The following is a 12780-nucleotide window of genomic DNA, read 5'->3' on the forward strand; positions in this document are numbered from 1 at the left end:
ATGTTTGGGACTGGATGAAGCGTCGTCTCACGCGGTATGGACGTCCAGCACGAACGCTGGTCCAACTGAGGCGCCAGGTGGAAATGGCATGGCAAGCCGTTCCACAGGACTACATCCAGCATCTCTACGATCGTCTCCATGGGAGAATAGCAGCCTGCATTGCTGCGAAAGGTGGATATACACTGTACTAGTGCCGACATTGTGCATGCTCTGTTGCCTGTGTCTATGTGCCTGTGGTTCTGTCAGTGTGATCATGTGATGTATCTGACCCCAGGAATGTGTCAATAAAGTTTCCCCTTCCTGGAACAATGAATTCACGGTGTTCTTATTTCAATTTCCAGGAGTGTATAATGATTTTGGTTTGTGCTTGAAGTTAATTGTGTTTTGTATTACCTCCACGCTTCCCTGCCGCTCGCCCCTATGCATGGGAGCGCCATCCTATGTGACACGTGCTATAACATGGTTTTATTCTTCGTTCTACACCTTCAATTTTTTTCGTTTCAAACGGCTTTCGAATAATCATATCACTTCTGTAGATGTACCGCTACTATTATCCATTTCCTAATGACTGAATCCTGACTTCAAGCTCATAATCTTGTCACATCACATCACGAACCTCGATGTGGTATACCTTGCCGGAATAGTGGAAATGTCTACTTTTATTTGGTGATAGATGATACATTTTAGTTGAAAATTGGGTCACATACGCGGTAATATTTAAGACAAAGTGTACTTTTTCGACCATCTTTTGGCAAGTTCCAAATCTGAGGAGACCTAGAAGTCAGATTGCAATTAGGAGAAAAATTTCTTGTGCACAGTTTAAAGATACTACCATACCCAGCTTCCTGGTGAATTATCGTTGCTTTCCACTTAGTCGTTTTGTCCTTATAACGGTGGCCATAGATTGTCGCAATTCGCCTAATGGTGATACATATTAAAAAGACGAAAAGTGTAAATACAAGCTCTGTTGATGCCTTTCACAGCTGTTATGTTTGTATGTACTTAAATCTACATAAAGCGCTAATATCACATATTTATTTATTTTTTATTTTGCACTTCCTTGCGCCACTTGCTCGCTTGTGCTGTGTTGCCTGACCTCTGAACAGCATTTCCACTTCATTACTGCAGTGTTCACATATTAGATCGCGGCTTCCCGCCAGATAAGAAACAATCGCTCTCCCATTCGTTGTCGTGCATTCGTGTGGGACAGTCCTCGTAACATAAATTAGTTGCCTTGTATTTGTATGAAACCATGCATCATCTACGGAATTGTGAGAAGTCTATGGTGATCAGTGCGCGTGCTTACTGTGAGGCCAAAAAAGAACAGAGTGCAAGCAGTTGCGTATCAGAGCCAGTAAAGAAAACTTCTCAGTGTCTCGCTATTAGGGAAAGTACAGTGAAGCGAATTTCGAGAGAATATAGAGAACCTTCATGTCTTGTATCATCAAAAAAGAGGCGACAAATGTTTGTATTGAGTCATAAGAAGAAGATTCCACGACTTCTGCATGGAAAAGCAATTTCCAAGAGTGCCAGCCATGTTGGAAAGTTGAGAACTGGAGTGAAGAATTTCCTGATTTGAGTGAAACAACACTTTGGCGTGCTGTTCAAAAATTGAGCTTTAGATACAAAAAGTTCAACAAAATACCTACACACATGAAAAATAACCAAGTCGGAGGGAAAGGTAACGAGTTTTTAAGGAAATCAGACACCTGAGCAACAATGGATTGACTATTGATTTAACTGATGAGAGTTGGTGTGGTGTAAATCGTTCCAGAAGACCTGGTTAGCAGGAACAAAAAAAAAAAAAAAAAAAAAATCCCTTACGCATCAGAAGAGGTATATGATTATCAAAAAGGTGTCCAATAGTGGAATGGCTGGAAAGGAGGACTTCAAACACCGTCTGGTTCTAGTTCTGGAAAAGGGATTGTAATGTGCCACATTGGGAACGGAGATGGGTTCAGCAAAATGCTGGCTTTTGTTTTATTTGCCAAAATAGAGGTGCAGATTATCATTCTAAATGAATGCCAGACACTATGAAGAGTACTTTAAGAGCATTCTCTAAAAATTTCCAAACTGATCTGCGATTGTTTTGGATCTAGCTCCACATCACATGACGATAGATCTCGTATCATGAAATCCATCTACGAAATGGAGAAACGAGTCTATTGCTGAATGGATGGAAAGCAATAATGTAGAGCTTCCATCTAATGCAGCATTATATAAGGAATTTACTAAAGCTGGCCTAGTGGAACACGCGCGAGCTCACTTCAGGGCACAGGAATACATTTTGGAAATTATTTTGCGATCAGTAGACAAGGTAATTAAACTTCTGTAGCGCAGTGCGAATTAGACGCCGTTGAACTTGTTTGGGCATTTGCCAAGAACAAGGCAGCAAAAGGAGAACAAAAAATTTAAAATAAATGATACCTTACAGTTATGTCACTCCGCTCTTGAGAGTGTTCCCCAAAGTGTCTGGAGAAATTCAGTGAGTCATTTACACAAACTTGAAAACAGTTATGCACAAACTACCCACTGTCTTGAGATTGTAATAGAACCGTTGCTAATTCAAGTAGACGAACGCCATTAATGTAGGTATAATTTCAGTTATAATTATTTCCTGCAAAATTTATTCGTTTTCCATTTACTGTTGAAACATGCTATACTAATGTTCATTTATTGTGAGGTGTGTGCATTTCTCATATTATTCCTCTTTACTGGCAACAAAAACTGAATGCAGCAATGGAGTGCTGGAATGCGACTATGAAGTTGCCATTCTTCACTGATGAACAGGCGCTTACAGCGCATTAAAACAGTGACTAGGCGCTTCTGTGACAAGTTGACAACTACTCTCCACCACAATCTTGCATATGTTATAGTGGAATTGGAAGTTCAGGGAAAGTACACCATCACTGATGATAGTGCACCTTCACTGGTCCATTTAGTGAAAGTGTCTAGTTCTTTTTTTTTTCAGTTTATGGTAAGCTCTCACTGATCATTTTAGTGATGGTACATCCACTAGAGAAAGTTTACCTTCCCTAATCTTCCACTGCCACTATAACACATATATTGCAGCTAATAACACAATTGCTTTACAAGCTTTTAACTAACAAATATGAGGAGCATTCAAGAGTAAAGACATATGATGTAACCAACTAAAGTTTAAGCTTAACACCAGTGTCTTCTCCATCGTAATAGCTACAACGATAAGCTCAACCCAGCATCTTGCTTTTGACATTATAGTGATGAAATGAGTTATCAGAAAATAATGAAAATCCACCTTTAACCCTCGCATAGTATCAGCTACGGAAAAAACATATGTATGCCTGGGGTCCTTCTTCACCCTAAAGTAATTCAAGAAACTTTATGGTGAAGAAAATTGAAATATGTGCACAAAAGTAATTATAATTTATTGAAAAACATATGCACGATGTTGAAATTACAACTCCATAGTTTCTTAATATAATTAAGTTACATATAAGTTGTAATTATTTACTACATTTGTTTGAAATATGAAAACATATTTGTTTAGTTTGTTTAGTTCCAAAAATTATTTTAGCAGAAAATATTTATAATACACACACTATGTAATCATACTGTAATTTATTACAATTATTTATAATAGCACTTCATTGAATTTTATTGGAAATACTCTGCTACTCGCTCTCTGTGTCATATGACAAACAACCATTACACAACACACTCATCCTAGAATGTTCTTTACTAATAAACTTGTGACACCCATCACATTGTTGATGATACTTTCTTGTCCTTTGACCTTGGGCAGGAATCACACCGTTTTCTTTTCAGATTTGGAACGTTGGCATCCTGGTCATCCTGTTGTTTTTCGTTTAGAAGATCCTTGAAGCCTGAAAATATTATTGCTGAATGAATCTGTAGTGTTCTGCACTGGGTGACAGGATTTGTCATTCAATGTAAGGTTTTGCTAGTTTTTTCCTAGTTATGAGAGGAATTCTCTTCTTGCTTTTTTACTTCTCGTATCATATAAAAAATTACAATACAGAACATAACCATTGAGACAAGCTAAATCTAGTATATCAAAAGATACAGCAAGTAGCCACCGTTTTGTTCCATGTTTCACTGAATAATATCTAGCCATCTTATCAACTGTATCAACTCCTGACATTGTTGAACTGTAGAACATTATTATTTCAGGTTTTTTGTGCTCATGCTCACTTACATCAAATGTTTGGGGTGGAGTAGACAGGAAAATGACTGATTCATTTTGTGTAGGAACATATGAAGATAAAACAGTATTCCATGAATAACTAAAAGTGGTCGATAATGGAAGCCTCTGTTTTGATAATGGAAGCCTCTGTTTTGATGGCAATATTTCTTTTACTATCTCTTTTCGGTTGGCCCAAAGAGTTCCCACAAGTATCAATTTATTAGCAAGACGTTCTTGTCCCAAATCAACACTTGTAAAAAAAGTTATCAGTGGTTATATTCCTGCCACTTCTTTTCAGGTGATCAACTAAATTATGTGCCACTCGTTTCCCTTGATTTATTTCCCTCCCTTCAGCAGATTTCCTCGTATACACTTCTGCATTTATGACATAATTGGTCTCACAATCTACAGCAGCTCACGCTTTTATCCCATACTTTCCAGGTTTTGAACGAATGTATACCTTAAATGGACACTGTCCCCTGAAAGTATACAGATGCTCATCATCTGTAATATGAGGTCAAGAGATATAAAACGAGATGCATGCATCAAATAACATTTCAAACACAGCCCTTGTTGTTTCAGCTTTTGATCCAAAAGCAACTTTTCTTTCTTCCCTTGTAAGTTTATCATATAACTGGACCACATCAAAATATCACGAAATCTTGAAAAGCTCATTGTGGCTCGAAAAATAAGTAAGCCATACTCTTCTGACCAAAATTCACTCAAAGGCGTCCCATGTGCCTTATGCAAGCCAGTTATTATTAATGGATCAAAGAATGCTTGCCGCTCTGTAGAAGCTACATCGTTCAAGAGTTGGGTACATAATTTTATTATCTATTGCATGACTATTTGTATGCATTAGTATTACACTCTGTATGTGATTGGTGATAAAAAGTTTGAAACAGTCTGCCTTTGTCTGTAATTGTGGTCTAAGGTGACGTGGAATATGCGCAGTTTCACGTATTACATTCCTTGTGAACATCAGGTGGTACAATGTTGTATGTTATCTGTCCACTTCTAGACACAAAAGTAGATGCACTCGTTATCTAAATACCATTATCATCTTCTTCACAGTCACTCATATCCACTTCATCTCCGACCTGTATATCTTCCTCTATTATATCTCCATCAGCATCACTGTCATCCTCGTTTTGAAAAATAGATTCATTATCACTATCACTCTTCTGTAAATCTGTCAAAGACTGATCGAGACTGTAGCCACTTGCGAAACGTATATCACCATCCATGACGAATAAACTATAACACCACGTCTACTTTCCACAAAACTCAATTCCAAACTGTGAATTTGCCATAACAAAATGCGGATGACTGTATTTTCTATTCATTATATACAAAAATATACAAATGAATATCGATTTATAAGGTGCATTGTTTCGCAACAAAACTTATATAACACTGAAAATCACATATTCTATACCTGGGGTATTTTCTGAATCCACAGCAAAAATTTCAAATTGTTGTACAACGAACTGTGATATAATCATAAATATTTTACACAGTTATAATAAAAAGTCCGAGAATAGTATATCTGGAGGATAAGTAGTCTACAGCCACATTAAAACTGTGTATTTGTAGTTAAACGAGCCTTAGGGTCTGAAAATACCCAAGACATCATGTGAAGGTTAAATAGAAAAAGGTTCTATCTTTACACTGTGCGTAGTAGGAAGTTTTTCTGCCAATTAATAATTTTTATTTGTCATTAAAGCTGACATTCGTCGAAAAAAGCTAGAAGATGCACGGTTTCTCTTAGGTATAACCTCGTGTATCGCCTCCATTTCAGCTAAGATGTAGTATTCATATACTAAATAAAAGTTGACATATTTCAACGATTCCGACAAGATTTAACATATCGATGTTCGTAACGCAATATGACCAGAACATGAGCTTAAAGCCAGTGGTCAATCATTATGAAACGGATAGCAGTAATTACTATCTTACGTTTTGGATTATGACGCTTTGAGTGAAACGGATAGCATTAATTACTGTCTTACGTTTTGGATTATGACGCTTTGAATTTGCCTAAAACATGTTTTCGAAATACTAAAAATATTAAGCTGCGCGTTGGATTTTACAAATTATTTCATTTTTATTCCGCACCGTTTCACAATAGCTCGAAATCCAAGTATTAATGATAAACACATTAGCTGGAAGGAAATTTACGAAGCATAATCGTACTTCTAAATGTTTTTAATAACATAAGCGCTACTCAGAATAAATTCTGCCAACAATACGACAATAATCGTGCCTTATAAATTAAAGGGAAACAATTTGAATATGGCGCTTCAATCTCTGACCACTAGCTTTCGCAGACTACGATCAGCTGATAGAAGCAAGCGAAAGTTGTGCAGCACAGCTGATCGCTGCAGTTACTAAATCAAAGGAGTTAGAGCCTTTTATTTGCTTGGATAAATTCTTTTTGACGTCTCTTAGTAAAATAACCATATCATTTTTGTAAAAGGAAGGTTTATTATAACAGAGTCAATGAAGCATTAATTTGTTTGTATTCACAACTAAGCTGAAAGCGAAATCTCGCTGCGTTTGAGCCGGTGCTTGTGTTGGGATTTTGTAAGTTGTTTTGCGCCTTAGCGGAGAGGTGGTGTTTGCAAACGGCTGTGTTGACGCATTATAACTGTCTTCAGTATGATGATGGTTACGAACTAGAGCCACAAAATAACATATCCTGTACGATCCCCTAAATTTTTCTATAAAACTGACTGAAAATTTCGTTCGTTGACCTCTTCTCGAAATTTATCTTTTAGAACAGTTTTTTGTGTGCGTACAAGTTTCCAGTATGAATGAATTTGTGACAGTCAAAACGTCTGCAGGTATATTAAGAGGAAAATCGGCGAAAACTTCATCGGGGATCATGTATTATAGCTTCCAAGGAATTCCTTATGCGAAACCCCCCGTAGGACCGCTGCGTTTCAAGGTACAGTTTTATTTTTGTATAGTAACTTCATTAGTATACAGCAGATACATCTAAAATAAATTGAACCACCATAACGTATAAAAAAAAGTACCCAAAATGATTCTCGTATAGCGTGAGAATTTCCGACAGCAACTAAGTACGTTCAGTAAAGATCAGACTTTTAAGTCCATAAAATTAGTAAGACAGACTTTAAAAAATAATGAAACAAATTAATACAGGTAGTGTGTCTGAAACATGCATGAACAGCTCCTCTGGATGGTACTACAAACAAAAAACAGAACTGGGAGTAGATCTTAGTTCAAACTATAGTTTTGACTTCTCTGAACTGTTCAGCTCAATGAACACACCAAGTGTGTGTACAAAATTCCATTTCTGGAATATTCATTATGCCATGGCTAAAATATTGCAATTTATATATCTCTTCTTTCATAAATGAGAGTTCTATACCATTATTAAGTGAACTTTGTGGAGTTCAGACAACAACTGGTGCAAGGCTAAAGTTTTGATTCAGTTCTTAAGGTCCACTTGGAAAAATACCAAGGAAAATGTCTGAGCCTCATCACAGCACAACACTGAAATCTTATTTCAAACCTTCAGAAAATGAAATACAACTTTTATTTTTGACATGAAGCAGAGGGGGAACAGTTATTTCAAAATTGCAAAATGAAAACTGGTAAAATACTTAACACAAACATCAATGAAAAGCCAAACATTGACTCATTTGCTTGAGAAACCTAAATATTTTCATTGTCAGATGTAGATATGGGAAAGTAGAAGAAATTGTACAGACAATTGTGGGAAGGGAACAATGTTGTGAACTCCAGGTAAAAATAGATACTAGCTGTCGAGAGGAATCAGAATTATTAATACCAAACTGCAGGAAAACAATAGCTCAAACTTAACAACTAAGACTTGAATACTAGATGATAGTACTGACAGTGATTTGGCATAGAGCTGAAGGAGGTAACAAGAGAAAGGGAGGAGAGAGGAAATTGTAAGGGAGAAAAGTGTAAATTTTGTATACTGAAAATGACAAGTATGAATAAAACAAAATCCAAATAATGACTTAAGGGTAGAGCAAAAATAATACTAGAAAAGATGAACAATTTGTAGCTTTTGTATGTAACAAGGATAGCAAGGGAAATGAAAGTAAGGCATGTTAATATAAAGTGATGGTGAAAGCTATAAATTACCCTTTTACATTTCTTAGGCCTATACAGACACCATGTCACAAAAGATATGGAATGGAAGCTGTGTTATACATTTTGTCAAACACTATGAACAAATGAATCAGTGATGCAGTGTTCTATTGATGTTAGGTGGGTAACGGAAGATGGCTCCGGGAGGTGTTAGACATTTCTAAATAATATCACTCTAATTTCAGGTGAGAATTAGCAAAGTTGAACCTCAAAAAATACTCCCTTATTGTGTGTTTCTTAGCCATCTACCTGCTTCACTATTTGTGACACAAATATCATACATTCCACTCAAAGAGTTTACAAAATTATTAAATCACCTCTTTATTGAAACATTACATGCTTCATATAGTCACAGATATTGTGACAGGTGACTCACCAATTACAACACTGTATACAGAAAAAGAGAATTAAAATTAAACTGTATAGTAATGAATGATGTGTGTTTCTCTTTCTCTTCCTTTTTCTTTTTCTGATAAAGGCTGTGCCCAAAAGCTTATGTGTAATTGTCTTTAATTGTGCCTGTCTGGCAACTTAACTTGTCATCTTTACAGTAAATAAAAATGTATCTTTTTCCTACATTGTCAATGTTGTAATATATGTGGTTTTAGAACCCATTACGTTCCAGGTGCCCCTTTTATGCAGAAAATAATTCTATAAGCCTGGCTGGATCAAAATATGTTCAATATACACCCTTTTGAAGAATTAAATCAGTGACATTATAGATGTTCATACAGCTGACTGTTTATTTGACTCTGTGTAATCCACATGTTTATTTCGCAATACATTTTTATTTACTAGTACCATGTCGTTTTTGATAGTACCGATTTTTGTCCACAAAGCTATCTTATATTTTTCACTGTTTGTGGTGTAATGAATCATTTCTGCTTTTGCAGAATTTAATTTCAAAGTATTATTTTTAATCTGTGCTTTCAGTTACCTAAATGTCTGCCTAATACAACATGTTAAATATCCATCAGTTCTACAGCAAACAATAGCTGTTTGAATTAACTGCATGGTGGATGATGTCAGGCTGAAACTGTTGTAGAATATCATTTATATCATATAAAAATAGTGTCGCACTTTGGGATACACAATTCTTTGACTTTCCAGTCTAAAGATAGATAGAAAGATTAGGATCGAACATCCTGTGAACAAAGAGGTTATTAGAGACAGTCTTAAAGCTTAGGTGGGGGAAGGGTCAGGAAGGAAATCAGCTCAATCCTTTTCAGAGGAATTATCCCAAAATTTGTCATAAATAATTTACAGAAACAATGTAAGACCTAAATTTGGATGGGCAAATGTTGCTGTTCCATTGAATGCTTGTCTAGTGTCTTTCAGTAGTGCAATCTCGCTCAGTTTTTCTTGACATTGGTGTGTACAGTACTCCTTGCTTTGTGTGGTAAATACAATAACATCAACTTGTAAATATAGGCCATCAGCTACCAGAGATGAAAATCATGGTTTATGGTATCTAAGGCCTTTTCGAGTTGGCAGAAGATACCTCTCTCTCTCTCTCTCTCTCTCTCTCTCTCTCTCTCTCTCTCTCTCTCTCTCATCTATTCAAAACTTACTTTTATGACTAAAGTTTCTATTGTGCAAGCTGTACGTGAGCTTTTCCTGACATAGATTTCCTGACATAGATTTCATAGAATATTACAGCGAATTGCATTGTTTGTCTGTTTTCCGTGCCCAGAACACCATACATTAAAATCTATTATAAGTCAACTGTAATAAAATTTAAACATGTTTTGCCCAATAATCAGCTACAAGGCTATCATCAGCTTTCTGTAAATCTAGCAGGATACAGCTTGTGCTGCAGTTTGGGCACATCAGTAGGGGTCGCCTGTTTGAACATTCCCAGTTGCATAGTGGTTCTCCATCAGAGTAGCCACATTGTGCAAGGTTATACTTGACACAATTGAGACACTAGTTCTCAGCTTGTTGAGGGTCTTCCATTTTGTGAAAAATTTGTTATTTCCAGCCATAAGTTCTTCCTTCAGCACTGGGATAGGATTTGGAGCTGCCTCGTTTTTTAGCTGAAGTCTCCTCTCTTCGAAGATGCCATCCATTGCATCCAACATCCAAAGGATGTTCTTCTTGAGTGACACAGCCTAATTGTTGTTGGTGCCTGTGTAGAGGGTGATGGTCATCTGTTATCTGTTTCTTCCTCTCTACTGTGGCAGCTACTTGCCGCCATATACTGGGAGGGGGAGGAGGGGTGGGGGTGGGGGGAGTGGCAGTGATCCCCATGAGAGGGTAGATCTTCTCTGCTGGGATGGTCCTCAAACATCCTGATATGATATGGAATGACTCATTTACAGGCACATCAGTGTGTTTCATGTGGGCCAAATTCTTCCACATGGATGTGGCATATTCATCTGCCAAGAAACTGAGTGCAATATCTGTTGTTTGAAGCACTTATGAGTCAACACCCCTGTTTTTGCTGGTTACTTTATGAAAGGTATTATTCCTAGTACTGACCTTTGGCTTAGTATCCAGATAGTGCTCTTTAAATGACAGAGTTCTGTCCAACTTCGCACCTAAGTATTTGGGAGTGTAGCAGTGCTCTAACTCTTGCCCTTTCCAACTCACATGTAGTTTTCTTTTGGCTTCCTTGTTCCTCAGGTGGAAAATGCAAACTTACACCTTTACTGTGTTTAGTTTCAGGTAATTTTGGTGCTCCCTTGGGCAGCCAAGGCCTTGTCATCAGCATATATAAACAGCCTGCTATGTGAGTGTGTTGGCTGGTCATTGGTGTATATATTGAACAGCAACAGAGCTAATATACTGTCTTGAGCAATACCATTTTTTGTTTATTTCTCCAGCTATTATTTTTTGCCTGAATAGTAACACAGAAGCACCTACTCTGTAGTGCACATTTCACAAATCTTGAAAATCCAAAATCCTTGGTCACCTGATAAACCTTAAATATCAGTCTAATGTGGTTAATAGTATCATAGGCTGTTCTCAGTTCAATGAATTCCACACCAGTCACCTGCTTACTTCCAGAACCATCTTCTGTGCTGTGTTACATTCAAAAATTGCCCGATGCCTGAGCATCCTGGTCTAAAGCTGCCATGTTCAGGCCTTGGTACCTTATGTACAGATTTGGACATTTTATTCAGCACCATTCTCTCAAGGTCCTTTAAACAGGTAGCACAGCAGAGATACTGGATGAAAGTTGTTAACATCTATTGGATCCTTGCCTGGTTATAATAGGACTACTGCTGTCACTTTTCTGCAGATCCTGGGAATCTGCATAGTGTTGATGCAGTTGTTCATTATGTATGTTAGCCACATAAGGGTTTTCAGCCCAACGTGTTTAATTTGTTCATTACTTAAATCATCTTGGCTAGCTGTCTTATTATTTTTCATTTCGTGTAATGCCGTTCGCTGCTCCTCAACTGTGAAAGATGCTTCAAGTGAAAGGTGTTCATTTTCCAGGTCCCTTGTGACAGAAATGTGCGGCAATCTGTGGGTGGTTTTCCCATTGAGTAGAAGCTGATAACAATTTGGTTTACTAAAACACTAGTCTGAAGTTTTTTGGTGCTTGTTGGGTTATTGCTGAGATTCCTGAGTAGACTCCAGGCTTCTGTGCTGTTCAGTTTCATATCAATTGATGTGTCTAAGTAAAACTACTTCTCCCTTCTAATAGTGGTTAAGGGTTGGAGCAGCTTCTTTCAAGTCTCCTAGGTGTCTTCAGAGAATGGATTGGTGTTGTAAAGCTACTTGTACTTTTCAGATGTTATTTGCATTTTGTCATTGAGCCCAGCTAGATATTCCTTCCAGCAGCCTCTAGGGATGTGTTTCCAAGATATTTGGTGAGCTGTATAAATGTTTCATCAGAGCTAGCAATTGGAGGATCTCATCTTTCTTGAAATCCAGTTTGTGTGTGAAAAAAACTCTAATATGCCTGCTTGAAGTTGAATTGGCTTTTGAATGGGATGGTATATAGGGACACTGCAGCTTTTACAGTCAGTGTGATGGGTCTGTGTTGAGTCCTTGGTAGCACATTTTCTGCTGACTTAACTGATTGCTGAGCTATCCAGTTGTGTATGTTAACAGGCTTGTATCCATGTCCCCATCATCCAATTAGTAATTTGGGATTACGTATAAGCTTGAGTCCAGCTCTTTCTGCCATCTTGACTTCTTCCCCATTGGAATCTGTCTCTTGGTAGCCCCATGTTATGCTGTGAATATTGAAATCACCATTTATGAACTTTATTGACTGATTTTTGGAAGTTACTTGGTTCTCTGAACCTGAAATCTGCACCAGGTGGCCTGTAGGTGGAGGTCATTGTGCATATCTTCAATTCATTTATTAAAATTTGTGTATTATCAATATGTGTCATCACTGATGATTGAATCATAAGGCCGGGCCTCATGACTATTACACTCCTGTATTGTTTGTGGGGTCTTTCAGAAGCTCATATCAAGTCTTTGAT

General features: G+C 37.3%; 1 protein-coding gene across 4 annotated transcripts in view; it reads left to right on the forward strand.

The window, feature by feature from the left end:
- Positions 1-6560: 6560 nt before the first annotated feature.
- Positions 6561-12780, forward strand: part of LOC124777160 (esterase FE4-like) — a 174859-nt gene continuing 168639 nt past the window's right edge. For 3 of the 4 annotated variants that reach the window (XR_007015691.1, XM_047252461.1, XM_047252465.1), the window contains exon 1: positions 6561-7136. Coding sequence is in view for 3 of the 4 variants with exons in the window: in XM_047252461.1 (XP_047108417.1) it covers positions 6999-7136 (138 nt within the window). In the remaining variant the exon portion in view is untranslated. The remainder of the gene's footprint in view (positions 7137-12780) is intronic. The other variant, XM_047252462.1, reaches the window with a different exon arrangement.

This window comes from Schistocerca piceifrons, chromosome 2 (assembly GCF_021461385.2).
Source record: "Schistocerca piceifrons isolate TAMUIC-IGC-003096 chromosome 2, iqSchPice1.1, whole genome shotgun sequence".
NCBI classification, from domain to species: domain Eukaryota; kingdom Metazoa; phylum Arthropoda; class Insecta; order Orthoptera; family Acrididae; genus Schistocerca; species Schistocerca piceifrons.